Source organism: Alternaria hordeiaustralica (genome assembly GCF_023758085.1).
Source record: "Alternaria hordeiaustralica strain BMP 2776 chromosome Unknown scaffold_11, whole genome shotgun sequence".
Taxonomy (NCBI): domain Eukaryota; kingdom Fungi; phylum Ascomycota; class Dothideomycetes; order Pleosporales; family Pleosporaceae; genus Alternaria; species Alternaria hordeiaustralica.
In genome coordinates, this window is record NW_026056783.1 from 154,730 (window position 1) to 176,050 (window position 21,321).

Sequence of the window (21,321 nt, forward strand, 5' to 3'; positions counted from 1 at the left end):
AGCTATAGAAAGAAGATAAACTAAGCCTAAATAAGAAGAAGATAAACTAAGCCTAAATAGAGAAGACAAACTAAGCCTAAATAGAAAGATAATAAACTTAGTATTAGTAGAAGAGAAATAAACTAGAACTAGAGTTATCTTTCTCCTCTCTAAGAGTTAGAGCTACTCTTTCTCTTTCTTCTAAGAGTTAAAGCTACTCTTCTTCTCTAGGCTAGAGCTTCTTCTCTTTATAGTTTTCTACCTTAAACTTATCTAGAAGCTCTACTAAACTACTTTAACGCCTAACTTTAAAGCTAGTATCTTTTTATACTTAGCTTCTAATACTCTACTACTATAGCTCTTATAAATAATATTCTTAAGAGACGCTTTAGGCTAAATAGCTTTTAGCTTAAATAAGAAAAAGTTATTACTTACCTTCTTAATAAAAACAGCGTAGTTATTATATTCTCTACTAGAGGTAGAAAAAGCTTATACTATTAGAGAGGTAGTAAAAATCTTTACTAGAAAAGCGTGTTATAGATAGTCTTTCTACTATCTATAGCTTTCTCTTCTCTAACTAGTAATTAGAAACTTTTATTAATATAAGAGTACGTTTCTAATATAAATTACTAAATACCTAACGCCTAATAAATCTTTTTTAAAGAAGCCTTCTATAAGCTCTAGTAAAGAGTACTCTTTTCTAAAATATACTAAGCTAAGCCTTCTATAGGTAATAATATTAAGCTAAGCCTCTTATAGGTAATAGTACTAAGTTAAGCCTTCTACGCGCTAGAGCTAGTAGGTAGTTTCTACCTTAGTACTATTACTACTACCTCTAAGCCTGCTATTGTCTTTAAGTCTACTACTATCTAGTTACTATTAGAAACTTCTATTAATATAAGAGTATAACTCTAGTAAAGTAGTCTACTCTTTTTTAAAATACACTAAGCTAAGCCTTCTACGCGCTAGAACTAGTAGGTAGTTTCTACTCTAAAGCCTACTACTACTTACCTCTAAGCCTACTACTACTTTCTAGCTACTATTAGAAACTTCTATTAATATAAGAGTATACCTTTAGTAGAGTAGTCTACTCTTTTCTAAAAATACACTAAGCTAAGCTTTTTATAAGTAGTAGTAGTAGCACTAAGCTAAGCCTTCTATACGCTAAAAGCTATAGGTAGTGCTACTTCTAAGCCTACTACTACCTCTCTCTTTCTTCTCTCTCTAGCTACTATTAGAAACTTCTATTAATATAAAAGTATAGCTCTAGTAGAGCCTACTCTTTTCTAAAATACACTAAGGCTAGTATAGTAGTTATTCTCTAATGTATATATAAATAAGCTAAGAACTCTAATACGTAATACTAAGCTAAGCCTTCTACACACTAGAACGTAGAACTAGTAGATAGTTTCTACCTTTAAAGCTATTACTACTACCTCTAAGCTGCTACTACTTACCTCTAAGCTACTACTATCTACCTCTAAGTAGCTTCTACTCTAAGCTACTACTACCTTCTCTCTATATTCTATAATACTAGATACTTTTATTAATATCTCTCTAATATTTAAATATATCTAGCTTAGGCTTAATAGCTTTTAAGCTTAAAGTAAGTTTATCTTCTCTTATATTATAGTCTTAAGGTATACTAACTTTCTTCTTAGGCTTAATAGCAAGTTTTTTATTAGTTAGCCTTAAGTAATATAGTAAAGTAAGAGCTTAGAGAGACCTACGTTGCTTAAAGTCTTCTAGAAGTCTATATTACTAATAAGAGCTCTATATATAGTACTATACTAAATAGTTAGAGGCTATTAGCTAATATATCTACTAACCTCTTTTACACAGCGCGCTAAAGAGCTACTATATATAAGTAATAGTAATACAATTCTACTATTACGCGCTATCTTAGTTATCTAAACTAACTTTATATAAACTAATAACTAGTAGTATAATAGCTAGAATATAATAGTATACTCTAATACGCTACCTTAAAGAACTAGGTTTAACATACTATAGTTTTTATAATACTACCTATACTAGCTACTTTACTCTTACTACGCTATCTCTTGCCTCTTACTACTACTATAGGCGTAGTATTTACTAAAGTTTCTAATACTACTTATACTAGCTACTCTACTCTTACTACTACTATAGGCGTAGTATTTACTAAAGTTTCTAATACTATCTATACTAGCTACTTTGCTTATACTACGCTTACTAGCTATTAAGATTATTACTAACGTTCTTATTCTCTTACTTAGAGTACCTATATAGAAGAGAAGCTACTATAGACTAGCTTATAAACACTAGTGTAATAAATAATAGTAATAAGTATAGTAATAAATTTAATAATATAGAGTTTCTTAATACTATAACGTAGGCTAAGAAAGAGAATATAGCTACCTTAGAAGCTTCTTTCTTTTCTCTCTCTTCTACTAAAACTACTTATATCTATATTATTAAGATGCCTCTAAGAAGATATAGAGACTACGTAGTTAGCTCTAGCCTTTCTAAGCTTTACTACTATAAGCCTCTACTCTCTAGTTTCTTAGATAAGAAGACTAAGTATACTACCTCTACTCTCTAGCTTCTTAGATAAGAAGACTAAGTATACTACCTCTACCTCTTCTCTTTTTCTTTAGCTTCTTAGATAAGAAGACTAAGTATGCTACCTTTTCTTACCTTTAGTAAGTCTAGAACAAGAGAGAAAGTTCTAAGTAAGATAGTATATCTAGAAGAAAGTACTAGCCTTTCTAAGCTCTACTACTATAAGCCTCTACTCTCTAGTTTTCTAGATAAAAAAACTAAGCTACTAGCTATAGCCTTTCTAAGCTCTATTACTACTATACTCTTACTACTATACTCTTACTACTATACTCTTGCTACTATACTTTTACTACTATACTCTTATAGTTCTACCTTCTATACCTAAGATTACTAAGAAAATACTATACTACTAGCTATTACTTTATGTCTCTACTTTAACGCTATTTATATATTTCTAAATATTTCTAATAGTATTTTAGCTATAGCTAATAAGTCTAACACTAGTAAAGAGAGAGACATTCTATTCTCTTCTAGTTATGCTAACTATCTTCTAAACAAACTACTACTTAAGATTATACTAGTAACAAGTTAATACTAAAGAGAAGAGAAATATTCTATTCTCTTCTAGCTATACTAACTATCTTCTAAATAAACTACTACTTAAGATTATACTAGTAATAAGTTAATACTAAGAGAAAGAGAGACATCTTATTCTCTTCTAGCTATACTAACTATCTTCTAAATAAGCTACTACTTAAGATTATAGCTATTACTAGAGTTATTACTTTCTACTGCTAGTTATACTAGTTATTACTATAGAGTTACTTAATTTTCTACTACTAGTTAGCCTTATAGAACTTAACATTAGTAGCTACGCTCTTAGGTAACTACGTCTTCTTCTTAAGAGTTCTACGTCTTTTTCTTAAAAGTTAACACCTACTTACGTAGCTTAATAAACTTCTAGTATTACTTAGTAAGCTTCTTAAGATTATAATAATAAGCTTCTTAGTGTATTATAGTAGCTAAAAGAGACTTAAAGTTAACATAATAGTAATTACTATATCTAATATATAATATCTTCTATATACTATCTCTTATATACTATAATAATATATATTATAGTATATTAATAACATATATTACTACGTTGTTCTAGCTACCTATCTAACTACCTAGCTGCCTAGCTACCTAGCTACCTATTAATCTTATACTATAGTATAGTGTTAGTAATACTCTAGCTTATAAAGCCTTTACGTTATACTATTATTACAATTTCTATTATTACCTAGAGAATAAGCTAGAATATATTCTATTTAGGCAATTTACTACTCTTCTTACTATTCTTATTACTATTCTTATTACTTATTACTATAGACTTTTTAAGGCGCTAGTAGACTATATAAATAGCCTATCTACCTCTATCTCTTCTACTTTCTCTCTCTATCTTTCTTAATACTTTTACTCTAACTTATAATACTTTACTTTACCTTAACTATCTTAGTAGCTTTAGTTTTAGTAATTTAGAGTACTATTAAGCCTAGATACTAAGCTCTAGCTCTCTATTAAGAATATTTAACTCTACCTTTCTATCTCTAATTTTTTAAAGGTTTAGTGCAAGAAGGTATTTAATATAGGTATACTGTCTCTACCTTTCTTACCTACTAATCTACTACCTTAACTATATTAATAATACTTTATAGCTGCATCTCTATTAGTTAGAGTATATACTAGTAACTTAGAGAGTTACTTCTATATAGTAGACTAGCTTAACTATTAGTACTTAAGAGTTATTATATTATATTACTATTAGGTATAGTGTTAGGTATAGTATTATGTACTACCTTTTAGCTTATACTCTTTCTTCTACCTTTAGTATCTTTTACTTATCTTAAAGAGCCCTTTAAAGCCTCTTATTAACTAAGCTAATATTAAAGCCTTTCTTTAACTAAGCTAACTAAAGCCTCTTATTAACTAAGCTATACTAGATCTTAAGTAGACTTAATTACTTATCTTGTAGTAACAACTATTAACTTAATAAGTATTCTTCTAGAAATATTAATAAACTATCTTTCTAGAGATAGTGTAGGCTTATACTAAGAGATTAAATACTCTATAGAGTGTAGTGTATTACTAAGAGATTTAATACTTTATAGAGTATCTTTTTACTAGCCTACTTACTTTAACTTAAAAGTTTATAGTATTTATCTTTTAATAGATATTACTCTAATTAATAGTTATCTCTAGATAGGTAGTTTAGTAGCTCTACTTCTCTATAGGTTAGTTTTAGCTAGCTTCTATTAGTTCTCTAGTATCTTGCTTTATACTACTAGGCAAGCGCTACGTTAGAAAATGCGTCTAACTAATAATTATTCTTAGACCTTTACTAGTGCTACCTTCTAGCTACTATTTAGAACTATTATACTCTATATATAGCTTGTAATAGATAGAGAAAGGCGCTAGAATTTATTTCTAGCGTTCTAGAAAGTTTTTAACCTAGAGGTGTCTGTTATTAGACTCTACACTTTACTAAGCTAATAAAGAATACTATTACTATACTAACTACTATTATAATTACGTAATTACTTTACTATTTATATTATAATAGCGCAATTACTTATATTATAACTATATAATTACTTACTTTGCAACTACGTAAATATAGTAAATATATAATTCTATAATAGCGCGTTATAGCGTATAGGTAGTAAACACTTACCTACAACACTAAATAATATTACGCTTATCTACCTACTTAATTTCTAAATTATAACTTAGTTCTAAGTTATAGACTTATTAACGTAACTACTACTATTTATATATACTTAGTCTATATCTCTCTTTAACACTTCTTATAATAGCCTCTATTATAGGCGCGTAACTACCTCTAGGTCCTCTACTAGGTAGTAGTTCTCTAGGCAGTAGTTCTCTAGGTCTAACTAGAGCACTTCTATTAAAGAGAATATATATCTAACACTTAAACTAGAAGCTATCTACTAATAATATTTCTAATAGTTATACTTGCTACTCTAAGTGTTGTGCAACCTATTACTCTAGTATAGTAGTAGCTTAAGTATGCCTTCTATATATATATATAAAGCTTTACTAACGTAATATAGAAGCGTCTTAAGACTAGCACTAGCGCTGCTAGTAATATTACTTCTAGATCTTCTATTAACCTAGAAGTACCTAGTCTAACGCTACTTAACCTTTATAGTAGCTTCTAGAGATATAGCGTTTAGCTAATATTTTAGCGTAGTAACCTTACTACTAGCTTCTCTAGGTTCTCTACTTATAGTTAGTTTAAACCTCTATCTTAACGTGCTTCTATTACAGACTTCTCTAACACTTCTACTTCTCTACGTAGTATATTATCTTTTAGTTTAACTCTATCTAATATTAACGTTACTCTCTATTAGCCTATTACTTCTATACTAATCTCTTATTACCTAGTTACTACTACTCTAGATTGCATAGCTTTTAGACTAGTAACTTCTTCTAACACTTCTTACCTATTCTCTAATACTAAATCTAATACTAAGATAAGTAGTACTATACTTTTTTAATAAAGCTTAGATAGTAGTAATATACCTAACATAGTAGTAGCTAAAAGAGAGCGTAAAGCTATTAGAAGAGACTATTATATTATAGCTTAAGCTAGTAAAAAATCTTTTTCTACTTCTTCTTTAAATAAAGTAAAGTAAAGGTAGACTATAAAAGGTAAGTCTACTAGCAGTACTAGTAGTTCTCTAAGTAACCTTCCTCTTTTATCTTAGCTTTACACTCTACTAGGTATTTATAGGCTAGCCTTTATACTCTATAATTAAGATCTAGATAATAAGTCTCTTACGTTCTTACCTCTAGCGCAAAGATAGTTTATTAACTCTGCCTATAGTTATAGACGTAGTAAGTCTATTACTAGCATTAGCTAGTTATAGAATTACTCTTAAGATATATCTTCTTTGTAACTAAAAGGCTATTACTTTAATTACCTAGAATATAGAGTATATTAACCTATAGACATGTATAGAGATAAAGAGCTTTACTTATACTATTATACGTCTTAGATTAAATTATAGTAGAAGTAGAGTATTAATATAGTATACTACTATAGCTATTACTATTACGTCTAATACGTAGAGATATTTAATAATAAAAGTATAGTTAAGTAGTCTACTTATAAGAAGTGTAAAGCTATAAGTCTATTAGAAGTAGTATTAGAAGTCTCTTTGTCTAGAAGCGCTTTTCTAATACTCTCTTTATAAGGTCTAACGTTAAGTTAATTTCTTACTCTAGATTCTATTAAGAGTAGCTAGCGCGTAAGCTATAGTTGTACTATCTATAGTGTTTTAAACTCTAGTGCTGCTTAACTACAGCGCTAGAATAATAAAGCTACTCTTTGTAAGCCTAACTCTTCTCTAGATCTAGGCTCTAATTATTAGTAAGATAATTCTACTCTTACTAATAAAGACTAGAAATTATTATAGAACTTTTACACTAAGCTTAACTCTAAGAAGTTAAAGATATATTCTTAATATTAATAGAAGTAGTTTAGTATAGGTCTTAATAATAATAGAGTGTATAATAGCTATATTAAATCTAACTAGAGCCTTAAGAATAATATACTATTTCTATATAGCTCTACTAATAAGCTAGACCTAGAACCTTAGAAAGTAGACCTAGAACTACTAACGCAAATTAAGGAGATGCTTATTACTAGAGTACACTATTTTATTAAAGTCTACTAAGTTTATAAAGTATAGTATAAGTATAAGAGCTATATTATTAACTTTCTTACTAATATAGTAAAAGTGTATAATTAACTCTTTCTCTTACCTAAAGATCTTAATATTATTCTAATTTAGCCTACTAACTAGAACAAGAATTCTTATATATAGCTTTAGTTCTAGTAGAATACTTATATACGTAAGGCTATTATAAAAAAGTAGCTTCTATTTCTCTACTATTATTATCTAGGCTATTGCAATATTAAGATTGCTTCTAAGAATCTTAACGCTTTAGAAGATAACTTCTTTACTAATAATAAGTTAATTATATATAAGGTTAAGACTAAAACTAGTATTAACGTAATAGCTATTAACTTTAATAGCTATATTAAAGAGTAGCTAGAGGTAGTAGCTATACCTAATCTTTAAGTTAACTATAATAAGATTAACTTTCTTAGAGATTAAATTCTAGAGTAGAGAGAATAGTGTACTATTAGATGTTAGCTATATTACCTACTATCTATAAGTATACTAATAGCCTAGGCAACACTATTATCTAAGTTTAATAAAACGCATACTCTTCTAAGCTAGGCGTTTTCTAAACTCTTTTCTTATAGTTAAGTAGAGTTTATCTTATCTAGACTTTATAATATAGATTATCTAAAGTACGTATAATACTTACTTCTCTATAAAGATATATAGTTTACCTAACACCTATAGTTCTACTATATAGTTTTTAATACTATTATACGTATATAGATTAATACTTATACTAGCTTCTTTATTAATAGTATATATCTAGAGTATAAGTCTCTAACTATAGATTAACTACAAAACGCGTTTAATAACAATACTAATAATTTATATTAAATTCTAAACTCTATTACTTACTATTCTACTAGTCTAGTAGATACACGTTTATACTAGAGTAGTTAGATAAAGATCTTATAGTCTATAATTTAGTAATTAGGTTACCTAAACTTCTTTCTTACACTATTAGCTATAGACCTTTACTAAAATAGTTTTATAAAGCTATTTCTTAACTATAATTTATAGCTAGCAGCTAATTTAAGTTAGTAAGTCTATCTAGCCTATAAGAACCTTTATAATAATTTCTATATTATTACGTACTACTTCTATTACTATCTATAGGTCTTCTAGAAGAAAGTAATTATAGAGAAGTTTAACGTTAAGAACTTCTAGTATTATGTAGAGTAGTAGGCTTGCAGTAGTATATATAACTATAGTCTTTAGTAGTCTAATAGTATACCTAATATTATAGAACTTAGTATTAGTAAGGTAGCTTATACTACTTTTGCAAAGTTCTAGAGTATATACGTTATTGCGATTAACCTAGAGCCTAGTTCTAGTAGCTAGCTAGTTACTATAGATTCTGTAATTTAAACCTCTAGTCTTAAGCTTACTAATAATAGTATTATATTATCTAATATAGTAAATTAAGTCTAAGGTTACACTTATAATATAGCTTACTATAACTACAAGAATAAAGCTATAAGTCTTCTAGAGTATTAATTTAGTTTTCTGCAGAACTTATATAATAAAGCTTTTGTTACTAAGCACTCTAATTATTTCTACTAACACTTCTTTTCTAAGCGTAATAATTTTCTCTTAAATAAGTATAATTAACTAATTATAATAGCTTAGTAGGTAAACACTAATATATTACTATATATAAGTACTATTACTATTATAGAGTACGTTACTAAGTATACTACTAAACTAGAGTAGGCGTCTCTTTCTTACTACAAGCTTATATAGTAAGTTATCTCTTTAATTAATAAGAACTAGCTATTTTAGTTAATAGTAACTAAGGTAATAAATAGGCTTCTTAGTAAGTATAATTACTTAGCGTAGAAGGTGTGCTATTTACTTCTTAGACTTTCTATTAAGTAGGCGTCTTAGACTTCTATATATGTTAACATATACCTACTAAATATCTAGGCCTAGCTAATATAAGTAGAGAATAGTAAGGTGCGTTAAGGTTTTACTATTTAAGAGTATTATATATAACACCTAGAGAATCTAAAGAATATTACCTATTATAAGTTTCTACTTTTATATAAGTATACTTACTTATATAGTTCTTAATAAGACGCACGCGCTTATATTATTAATTACTTCTCTTACTATTCTATAATAGATATTAAGCACTATAGGTAATTAAAGCTTATATTACACTATTCTTTTATTACTATTAATAATCTATTATTTATTAAGGGCCTTTATAAAGAGCTTTATATTAATTTTACTAAAGTCTATAAAACCTACTATAAGCGCTGCTATTATAAGAAGAATAGATTTAATAATCTATTACTAGAACTAGAGAAGTCTATCTATAAAGCTACTTAGCTAGATAAGAAAGAGACTATAATAAACAATATAGACACTAAGTAGAGTAAATTAGCTTAGTAGCTTTCTAACTAGACTAGTGTAAATAGTAATATATAAAATTAGCTTAGTTACTACAATATAGATTATATAGACTAGAGTAATTATGTAAGTAAGTATTCTAACCTCTTAGCTAACTAGTAGAGAACTTAGAAAGCTAATAATTCTACTCTACTTTTAGATCTACCTACTACTTTATATAATCTACTTAAGTTAAAGCAGAAGTAGCTATATAATATTATTATTAATTATTAGAATAGTGTTATATTTAACGTAAAACTAGATTAGCTACTTCTTTATCTTAATAGTAAGGCTAGTACTAGTAAGACTACTATAGTTTAAGCGCTATATAAGCGCGTTAATAAAATTATAGCAGACTATAGTCTACTATCTTCTATTCTTTAGGCTACTTCTACTAGTATTACTACTTATAATTTTAGTAGTAGCACGTTATATTCTATATTCTACTTTAACGTTAAGAATAAGTCTTACTAGCCTCTATCTTCTATACACTTATAAGCGTTATAGAGAAAGTTTAAGAGTATATATTATCTTATTATTAATAAGAAGTCTATAGTAAGTATCTATATACTTACCTAGATTTATTAACGTCTTAAAGAGATCTTTTCTAGGCGCAGTAATAGCTACTTTGCTAGCATTTCTATTATTCTTGCTAGTAACTTCTTCTAGCTTCTCTCTATTACTAAAAAGACTATTTATAATATAAACCTATCTAAATTAGATAATATTACTCTTAGATAGGTTTTATATAAGGCTTTTAACTATACTATTATATTAAATGTTATTAAGCGTTAGAGTAGTAATAATACATAGTTTCTAGCTTTCTATATAGCTTTAGACAATCTTTGTAAGAATAAAGTTACCTAATATAACTAGACTCTACTATCTAGCTATGTATAGGCAAAGTTAGAGAGTAAGAAGAATCTAAGTCTCTTTAAAGAGGCGATTTATATTCTAGCGTATAAAGATAATATTAAAGTATATAACTATTACTATATATAAGAGCTTAAACGTATAGTATTACTTATAAAGGTATCTTACACTAGCAGTCTTCTAGCAGAGAATATAAGTACTAATAAAGCTAGTAACCTTTATAAAGAGATACCTATATCTATTAACGCTTATATTATATTTAGAGATAATCTCTAGATAGAGTGTTAGCTATTTAATAGCTCTATAAGTACTATTTAAAACATTATCTAGTTAGTTAGTGCTAATACTAATAATAATACGTCTTATGCTCTCTTAATTAACTTTAATAAGTATAACTAGTAAAATAAACTCTATCTTATAAAGAATCTAGAGACTAGATAATTATTAGTTTCTATCTTTTACGTAAAGCGTAAGTAGGTGTAAGAGACTATAGCGTGTACTTATACGCAGTTTCTCTTAACTATTATATATACTATTACTATCTATAAGAGTTAAGGCCTAACTATTAATACTACTATCTTAAATTCTAGAAAGAAGTAAGACTTCTTACTAGGTCTTACCTACGTTACTATTTTCTATGTTTAATTACTAGATAGCTTTCTATTCTAGAAGCTATTTAATTTAAAGTAACTTAAGTTTAGTAATATAGATACTACTATTATATAAGCCTATAATCTTATAAGGTAATAACTTTAGAAGATTAAATTACCTACTACTATAGTTAAGAATAACAACTCTCTACTAGAGTATAAGCTAGGTCTAGGTTACGTAAGTTAGATATTAATACTAATACTATACTTAGCGCCTATTACGCCTTCTAGAGACTAGCGTTTAACTATTCTAATTCTATCTAATATTACTTTTATAGTTATTCTTTTAGACCTTTCTACTACTACTACTACCTCTTACATCTCTACGTTTGTACTACTATTTTAATATATTAATAAACTTCTACTAATTAACCTAGCTTAGTATATTAGTAATTCTACTATACAAGTAAGTTAAAATAATATTAGTTTAACCTACTTTAAGTGTTATAGGTAATATAAGCTTAACTCTATTCTTATTACTTATTATATTACTTCTAGAATTAACGTGTATATTTAGTATAATAACTAGCTTAATATACTTAATATATAACGCAGAATATAGTATAGAGGTTAAAATAGTTATAATATATTAAGAGTAGACATAAACTTAGATAAGAATACGTACTATAACGTATATAAGACTAAGCTTTAGAGTAAGAATACTATAAGAGAGAATACTATAAGAGAAAATAGTATAAGAGATAATACTATTTAACGTATAAGTAGGCTACTACTTATTAAGGTTTACCTTAACGTAGTTATATAGACTAATAGGTAGATAATAAACATTTACTTATATTAATAATCTTGCACGCGCTGTAGGCTTTTAAGCAACTAGAGCTTAAATAAAGTAGCTAAAGCTATACTTCTTTAGTACCCGTTTACAAACTAACAGACTATTTTCTTCCTTCTATAGCACTCTGTACATGTCAGACAGGGTCTCGGCCCTTTCGAGGTGCTGCTGTCGTCCATGGTAAGGTTGACCGTGTCGGTCGTGGACTAGGTGTCGCGATCGTGGACATCTCGATGCAATGAGAGCGTCTTTCTCAGCATCGCGTTCCCGGTGATTGGCAAGGCACGTTGGCTATCAGTTGGCTATCGGCGTACAGTTGCGGTGGGGAAGGAAGATGAGCAGGGTGCGGCCGACAACGCGGAACCTTCCACAATCTGGCCTCGGCCCCACTTCATCTCGACCGCGACTTCCGTCTCGCAGGCTGCGGGTGTCTATCTAAGCAGCACGACACACGTGTTGGTGATGACGGCCGATGTGAGCGGCCGCCCTGCCCACGTCGGCTTTGGCACGCCTGAACGCATATCGCGACACCACATGCATAGAAGCAAAGATGACCGAACATAAGAATAGGTACAGTCTGCCCTCAAGACACTACGGTCACATATGAAACTCACCAACCTCACCCAGCTCGAATATCAACCCTCTCATCATGGCACCGACGAAGTATGTTGATCGCCCTGTGCCGACAATCTCCCTCCGCGACTTCGATGCGCGCATCGATGTGATTACACAGGAACTTGTCGATGCTGCAGAGAACCACGGCTTCTTCTGCATTGTGGACCACGGCATAACACGCGACGCTGTTGACGGCATATTCAATCAGTCAGCGCGTTTCTTCAACCAGCCCGATCCCGTGAAATCGCAAGTGCCATTTTCCCCTCAACACAACGCCGGATGGGAGAAGAATGCTCAAATCCGGCCATCTACTGGTGCAGTCGACCGCAAAGAGTCTTATCAAATGCAATTTGGCGAAGGCATGAACGGTAAGCTGGTTTCATTCGTCTTATGTGTATGGCCGTGCTGATCGTTGGTTAGGTCGATGGCTGAGTGACCAGACCCTTCCGGGGTTCCGAGCAGAGGCTTTGGAGTTCATGCACAGAGTACAGGCAGTTAGCGAGAGGCTCATGAGGTGCTTCGCGCGAGGGTTGAACTTCGAGGAAGATTACTTCGTCAAAGCTCACGATGTCAGCCGACCAGAGTCTCAGACTGTCTGCCGATTATTACATTACTTCGAGACTCCACAGGTGCCAAATCCAACAGGAGAGGTGCATCATCGAGCGGGCGCACACGCCGACTGGGACTTCTTGACTCTGCTGTTCCAGAAAGCAGGGCAGTCTGGTCTGGAGATCTGTCCGGGGCGGGAAGTATCAACTTCGTTCGGGTACGGGGATGCGTGGACCAAGGTTGAGCCGGACGCAGACAAGAATGCAATCGGTATGTTGATGTGCTATTTCGACCTGAAACCTTTACTCATACACCACAGTCTGCAATGTCGGTGACCTCCTTATGTCATGGTCTGACGACCGCTTCAAGTCGACATTCCATCGTGTCAAGGCTCCATGTGAGCCTGATGACTTCTACGGCGAGCGCTACAGCATCGCCTTCTTCAATCAGCCGTGCAAAGACGCCAAGATCCAGGGTCCACTGAAGAAGTATCCAATGGTGACGGGTGAGGAGTTTACGAGGAATGCCATGAGCCGAAATTATCAGGCTATACAAGATAAGTTGAAGAAAGAGAAGGAGCCGGCGGTAACGGTTGTTGAGGTGGATGTGACGGCAGCCCCGGCTAGTGCTACCGTGTGAGATTTGTCTCTGGAGCAGTAATTAATCTCTTCAAATATCTACCAAGATCTTTCGTCAACTGGAAAAAGCTCTGGAGTGCAGTCTCATTCAGTCTCGGGTGTGACTTCAGGCTTTTCGCGTTCTTTCATTTCCGTGGTTTCCTACAAATCCTAGCGCGGATGCCTAGTCGACCCGCTTATTTCTCTCACCTGCGCAACGTTTAGCCTTCTATCCTTTGCTCATTGTACTTCCTCAAACCAAGTTCGGCCGTCTAAACCCCACAATCGACACGACAAGCGCAATACCCTTTATGAATCCAACGACTCTGCCCTTGGCAGATACTTCGCCTATCGAGAAGCTGCCCGCCGAATTACTAGAGTTCATACTGCTGGAAGTTGCGAAGCATGCTGTACCGCCAGTTACCGAAGACAAAGACAGTGGATCTGTTGTCTATCGATACGCCCAGGAAGAGGAGCAAGCGTGTTCGCTCGCATTTCGCCTCACGAGCCGTCGCTTCTGTAACTGTTCATGGAAGGCTTTCGGTGCTTACCTGGGCGAAACAATATTCGATCTGAGATCGCGTCAAAGTATATCCAACCTTACTGCGGTGTCTACATGCGAGCATCTGGCTCCTTGGGTTACAAAACTTATCATAGCCTGCGCTGAAGTGCCCCCGGGGTACCCACTCGAGCATGGGGCAGATACGATGCAGATGGAGCAGGCAGAGTGGGATCAACTACGCCAAGACTCTTACTCAGATCTACTTCAAATCAAATTGGCTGAAGACTCTTGGTACCCCCGCATCTGGAAGCAGAAGGGCTACGGATCTCCAATGACGGGTAGCGGCATTCCTACTTCCGCAACGCCTCCACGTCTTGCTAGAGCCTGCAACTCTATGAGTATCATCCAGGAGGCCGGGATGAGGGCCCTCCAAGAGGTCTTAGCCCAGGCTTTGTTCTGCTTCAAGAACTTCGACCATATCGGATTCTACCACCAGCCTCGTACCCGACCCGGGCGATATCATAACCTATTCCGGAAGTTTCGAAGTATCTCACGCTACCGCGAAGAAGAGGATATGAGGAATGTCGGTAATATAGCTCATCTTGGCCTTCACATCCTCATTCATGCCATGGTAGCATCGAAGATCACAGTCCGCACGATGACTCTGGCCGTCGATCTCGATGAACATCACGCGTTCATCACCAACATCCCCTCTATAATCTTCGCGAAAGCCAGTCAAAAGGTAGAAACGCTTGTCCTAAGAGACATGTACTGCCCATACTACCAAACACCATTATATAGAAAGAAGGGTAAAGTAGCCGCTACGAATAGCTCTTAAGATATCTTGCTAACTTGTTACTAGTATGTATCTCCTATGCTATGCTTTGGCAACGCAGTTCTGAGACATCCTATTATTCGTGCTAACAGCTTGATAGGGCAGACTGTCGATCACGAGAAGTCTCTTTCCTCGCCTTCGCTCGTTGGTGATCGATCATAGCCAACATAGCGAATTCATCGATCCTCGGCCGATCATCCCGCTTCCTTCGCCTTCTGACACGCCTGCTCTTGACAAATTGACTGTGAGGAATACTAGGATGAATGCCGAGAACTTGCACTCATTTCTACAATGTTATGGGCAGCAGGCTCGGTGCATCTCATTCGAGAGCCCGGCAGATTGGGAATACCGCTCCGCTTTGGAGTCCGTGCGCAATCTTCACGTCGAGACACTTGAGATTGAGCATCGTTACGGGGAGGAGGCCTTCTGGAATTCGATCAACAGCGAAGAAGCGGGTTACGAATCGGAAGATACAGAGATATTACATCTTGAGGAGTTCCCAGAAAATCTTGCGAAAACAGTCAATTTGCACCCGCCTTCGTTCAAAGTTGCACTAGAGCGATACTGGCTCAAACATCCTGAAGGACAGTCAGGTGGCGATGAGTGAACGGCAATGGAAGATCGAAGCTGCTGAGAACTTCGATCATGGCTCAGAGTAGCTCCATGAAAGGTGCGCGGATGGTGAGGTGGCTTGTATACCCTGGTGCACATGCAAAGGTAGTCAATGAAAAGTATCAAGATCTCAATTCCATTCAGCAGAAAATCCATGCCTATGAAAGATAGCATGGATGTAGGCGATGACTGACATAGCATATGGGGAACTCAAACCGTATCCTGCCTCTCCACGATTATCACCTCTTCTTCCGCGCTCTCATCTCCCCTCGCAGCATGCTGCCTACCCAACATGTACGAATGCCTCCTTAGTCCCGAGACTTCCCTCTCCGAGTTCGTTACCCAGAAAATGCGAGCCATCACCCACAGAAAAGCGACCACCACCATCAACAGAAGAACCATGACATTATCGGCTGCTTTGCTGCCCAAGAAGCCGTAGGTGTATACGCCGTAGCCGAATGTTACGTCGGCGTAGACCGATATGATGAGGGCAAGGCATACAAGAAGAGCTGCGCCTGGAAGTCCGAATCGCCTTTGGAGTTTGAAGATTGGGGAGTGGCGAACAAGGTCGACTCCGTAGGTGTGTACGAGGTGCTCGAGGCGGTCGGCGGGTCCGTGAGTCTCGTGTGCGCTGGTACTGTCTGAGTAGGGGCTGGCCATTGATTGATACATCTTGGTGTTGGTTGCGGTGGCAGGGGTTGGTCGGGTATGGTGGAAGCCAGTGGGAATTTTATATGTCGAGGTCGATAGTCCAGCCTTTTGTTTCACCCCATACCGCCGCGTTCACTAGCACAGATCTGGTCCTCTCCAGTTCTTTGCTAATGCTAAGAACTCTCCCATCACCGGGCAGCATCTTCACTCTTCCATTCCCATTTCCCGTCTCAGACCACTGCATCTTCACAGCACCTCTCCCTTCGTGTACATGCCCAAAACAGTGCAATCTTGGCTTCACTCTCTTTACTGCATCGCCTAGCATTTTGCATCCACAGCTCTTTCCTTTCACATTGACATCGAGACCGTAGCCGAGTTCGTCAGTGAATGAAGGCGGTCCATGTGTCATCAAGATGTCGATGTCTTCGGGTATGTCGCGGAAGCGATTCTCGTCTTCTCCGTACGCAAACGCATACCCATTGAACTCCGGCGTATACGGACTCGCCCAGACACTGAAGCTCCTTCCATCCTCCAGCTTGAAGTCATGTTTACCCTCTTCCAGGTAGTATACACCCTCTTTCTCGTGCGACTTCATGAAACTGACACATTTCCCACTGTCTTCTATATCTTCTTCCTCTTCTCCATCTTCAGCGTTCTTGCGCACCCACTCTTCATCGAGATCGAGGTCATGGTTGCCGGCGATGATGAGTTTGAGCTCTGCGTCGACGGTCTGAATGTCTTGCATAGCCTTTTTGTATGCGGGAAGACCGCCGACTTGTGTGAGATCGCCGCAGTGGATGAGGATGTCGCATGGTGGTGCAGGGCAGTCTGGGGTGTAGGGCCAAGTGGAGTGAGTATCGGAAATGACGAGGAGGCGGATGATTGACGACATGGCGGAAGCGAACTTGGGGATATCGTAGATGAGTGAGTAGATGCTAGAGAATCAATATCAATATGTAGTGAGATTGAGTCATGTTCAAAGATCATTGGCATTGGCGTGGAGCCAAGGTTGGTAGAATCGCTACCAAATGATAGACTTGGGCCCACTATTGCAATGCGCATGCCAATCAAAACTAACTATGACCAACCCTCTCCGTCTTCACCCAGTTTAAACAGCCCGTTCTTTTTCTTATCCGCCGCCCACCTGTCACACCAGGCCTTCATCTTCTCTCTGCTCTTTGCGCTGCCCACGTTGACTGTCGGGATGATCTTGTCGATGCGCAAAGCGCAGCAAAACATAGTCAGCTCTCTGAAGCTGCTGTGCTCACTGTACGGCACACCGAAGCAACTTGCCCGACTTCCACTCCCAGCTTGCGGCGTTAGTTCTTTCATAGAGAAGGTACTTCTCCAATTGTCGGAATGCAAGACGGTCTGTACTTGAGGTGACTCGGTAAAGCGACCCTTTGGTGGACGATAGTTCCAGCCCGAGGGTCGAAAGCCGACAACGCGCGTAAAAGTGTCGGCATAATCGCGCAGGTAGTCGTCCAATGTCTCCGCGCGGATCTCGAACAACGGCGTCATGTGTACTTGAGCTGCCCGAGGATCTGTCGTAAGTAGTGCATCCAGTTCAGGGTCCTCAAGCGCTTTGCAGATGCGCTGTTTGTTGGCAGGCGCGAAGATCTTGCTTCCCAGCGCCTTCGCAATCCCAGTGCAGATGCGCTCCTTCCCGATGCTGTATGTGCCCACCACAACCAGAAGTCGGCCTCGTGCAGGGCTTTTGGGCTCGCCGGTAGCGTCGGTATTAGAGTCTTTCCGAACGAACTTGACCATGCCTTGGCCTGCGCGGTCTCGCTTCATCTGCTCCCATCCATCGGAGTCGTCCGCGCGGACTTTGCTGAGACTTACGCACATGTCCGCGCAAGCTTGGATGACCTGTTTCTGAGGCGGAAACGCGTATTTGGGGTTCAGGTAGGTGGTGTCAAGGTAGCAAGCGTCTAGCTTTTGCTGCCGATTCTTTCCACTCACAGCATCGAGGACGTCTGGGCGTAATAGCGGGTGTTCGATGTGCGCTTGACACGCACGGAAGTCTCCGCAGTGTAGCACTCGTTGTAGCTTCGGATTCTTGCCCTTGCTAAGTTCCTTTTCGAACAGGAACAAAGAGCTGCCAGGGCAATGATTCGCAGAGATCATTGTGACGTGGACGCCTTCCGTTCCTGGTACTTCTGTCTTTTTCTCAAAACCCAGATCGACGACCCACTTGGGGTCCACACGAAGCTGTTGTCGTACCAAGTTGCCAGTGACTTTGCTACAGTATATCGGTCCATGCTTCCATGAGGAAGTAAGTCCGATGTAATGATCGCTATGGAAATGACTCAGGAAATAGGCGTTTTGACCTTTGACGGCTCCATACCGAAACGCATCTACAGCAATGAACAACCCTGGCATAATTTTGTAGAATGGGCAGGTGCGTTGGTATGCAGGCTTGCCGCGAGACTTGTTGTTCTCGGCTGCAGCAGATGCCCACGCAGCATCTTCAGCATGGCCGGCCATAAGCTTTGAAAAGGCTGAACTTGGCTGAGCGCTGGGCTTCGCAAGCTGAAACGGGTTGGTTTGGCCAGGTTTAGCTGGCCTGTCCGGCTTTTTGAAAACTTTCGCTTTACTCGTCATGGTCGGCTTGCTCTCCTCCTCAGACTTCACCACAGGTAAAGGGAGTGGATTGCCGTCTAGGCACGCATTGACGTGTACGGATACGTCTTGTTCTGACAGGCCTGGAAGATTGTTGCCGCATATCGGACAGGAAGGTATATCATTGGTACGTGGCTCTTCGTGTTTGACTTCGGTATCATCGCTTTCAGGGAATAGAGGTGGCGCGTCGAAATCGTCCGGGTCGCCCTCAAAGCCTGCCTCTTCCATCTCGAGCTTCTGTTGTTCCTTCATCCATCGCCTTTCATCGTATTCTTCGCCTTCGAGCAGATCGTCGTCTTCCAGATCTTCGTATTCCTCCAACTCTTCGCCCCCGTGTTGCGATGTCGATTCGGATTTTATGGGTGTGGTATCGTGGGATTTGGAGTGTTCGGCACTATCCGGGGGTAACAGGTCCTCCGTTGGTTTAGTCATTGGCGATTCCTCATTATGGCTTCGTATGGTCATACCTGGAGTTGTAGCAGGCATTTCCACTTCGTCGTCTTCGGAGTCTGAGTCGTCCACGAAGGGTCCAGACTTCTTCCGCGGTTTGGGCGCTTGCTTAGAAACATCGGCTGCCAATGCATCCAGAGCATTGCTCTCAGGATCAGCCGGCGGGGGTGGTGAACAGGCTGGCACAGGCGCTACCGCCTCCTCGCTGACTTTGCGCCTCTTGTTGCTCCCACCATTCTCGTTGTACCGCTCATCGCTGTTGTCTGTAGTCATGACGCCATTGCTTTTCTCGTCGCTCCAGCCCACGTCGTCCTCGTCGCCGTCGAGCACTATGGTTGGGTTTGACCCTCGTTCTTGTAGGAATATACGACTGTTGATCTCCTCGGCTTTCTTAAAGAATGCCATGATGTTGCCGTTTGGAGTACCAGCCGGCTTCTGCTTCTTGCCATTGCCAGCGGGCGACTTCTTCGCAAAGTCGGCTGGCGTCAAAGTTGTCTGAACGCTGGTCTTCTTCGGTGGGGGCGCTTTCGTGCTCGGCTTGGGCGCAGCTTTCTTCGTTGCGGTTTTGGCAGCCATGTCTGCTACTCGAGACGATGAGCGGGGTGGCGATGGAGCCCGGCCAGTAGAGGGTGTTAATCGGGACGATTCGGGCAAAGAGCGGTTTTCTCGAGGATTTCTAAACATTGAAGAAGTAATTGCGCATGCCTGAGTAGTGTTGTGGTGCTTGTGTGCTGTGCAATGTGCGAGTGAACCAGTGGCGACCGAATGGCTCAACGCGCGCCAAGACAAACGCGTCGACACGTGCGGAGACGCGATCTGAAAGTGCCGGCTGCTCAATCACGGCATCTTTTTGCAGTCATAAAGTTCCTCGTGTCCTTCACCAGCCATTGCACATATGCTACACATGATCATGCATCTGGCATCCTCCTCTAGTGTATGCGCCCTACAACCTGTGAACCTGTTAAGGTTACTGGCGAATTCGGAGAGCGATTACGTCAGCGAACGCGCTTGTGCCCGCAGCATTGTCTTCCAGCAAACTGACATCCACGAGCAGTTGTCTGCGAGCAACTAAGCTTCTCAATTCTCATGCCGTAAGCATTGAAACTTCATCTCCGATTCGACTCGCACTGTTCAGCGCATTGTACCCTCACTGTCCATGGCCGGTCTGAAATCCTCAGGGGTCTTTTCATCATGTCTGTTCTTCCTGAACGGGCCCCTCGCCTGCATAGCCACTGCTATAAACAGATAGGTAGTAGGATGGCACGCTCATCCGGCCTAGTATTGGCATAAGGACACGCCCTCGTGGGCCAATTGTCGACAAGCTGACGCGGCCACTGCAAGCTGCTGAACGCCATGTCACGTGGCTTTGACGCCCCCGCGATGACTGCGCTTCACCTCGTCATAGGGCGTTATCAACAACTTGATCGTTGTGGTACGATGCTATTCCCTTCGTGTGCACAATCGCTCGGTTGGCGCGGAATCGCATCCCCACAATTCAATGGCCGTGCTGCCCAGCTAAGATCAGCATCAAACATCACCTCGTATCCCAAAACGGAAGCCCAGCCCTCGAGACGATCAAAATAGCAGCACCTCAGAAGTACCATATCTTGAACGCCCTGAGGCATCGAAAATCGTCTCACTCACACGCGATGAAGCGCAGACCCGACGGCCTCTTCCTACTTTTCTTTCGTGTCATGTACCTCACTATCTTCACAGGGTTCACGTGTTTTACCATTCTGGGCTTTGCGGCTATTGGAACTGGCATTGGCATTGCAGCAACAGTTGTAGTTGCTATTGGGTCTGAGGTTGCCTTTGTGCTGGCTAAGAAAGAGGAGGCAGAGAAGCGGAGACAGGAGCGATATCTGGTATGAA

At 38.1% G+C, this 21,321-nt stretch overlaps 4 protein-coding genes across 4 annotated transcripts; 2 read left to right on the forward strand and 2 right to left on the reverse strand.

The window, feature by feature from the left end:
- Positions 1–12,642: 12,642 nt before the first annotated feature.
- Positions 12,643–13,796, forward strand: J4E84_005981 (uncharacterized protein; the record flags this gene model as incomplete). Its single annotated transcript, XM_049388573.1, has 3 exons — positions 12,643–12,976; positions 13,029–13,427; positions 13,477–13,796. The coding sequence occupies 3 exons, from the start codon at positions 12,643–12,645 to the stop codon at positions 13,794–13,796; spliced, it is 1,053 nt and encodes a 350-aa protein (XP_049243472.1).
- A 2,099-nt stretch (positions 13,797–15,895) lies between these two features.
- On the forward strand, positions 15,896–16,368 carry J4E84_005982 (uncharacterized protein; the record flags this gene model as incomplete). Its single annotated transcript, XM_049388574.1, has 2 exons — positions 15,896–15,901; positions 16,093–16,368. The coding sequence occupies 2 exons, from the start codon at positions 15,896–15,898 to the stop codon at positions 16,366–16,368; spliced, it is 282 nt and encodes a 93-aa protein (XP_049243473.1).
- Positions 16,369–16,453: 85 nt separating this feature from the next.
- J4E84_005983 (uncharacterized protein) lies at positions 16,454–17,266 on the reverse strand (the record flags this gene model as incomplete). Its single annotated transcript, XM_049388575.1, has 1 exon — positions 16,454–17,266. The coding sequence occupies one exon, from the start codon at positions 17,264–17,266 to the stop codon at positions 16,454–16,456; it is 813 nt and encodes a 270-aa protein (XP_049243474.1).
- A 185-nt stretch (positions 17,267–17,451) lies between these two features.
- Positions 17,452–20,025, reverse strand: J4E84_005984 (uncharacterized protein; the record flags this gene model as incomplete). The annotated part of the gene is made up of 1 exon (XM_049388576.1): positions 17,452–20,025. One exon carries the CDS (start codon positions 20,023–20,025, stop codon positions 17,452–17,454), a length of 2,574 nt encoding a protein of 857 aa, XP_049243475.1.
- Positions 20,026–21,321: the final 1,296 nt, after the last annotated feature.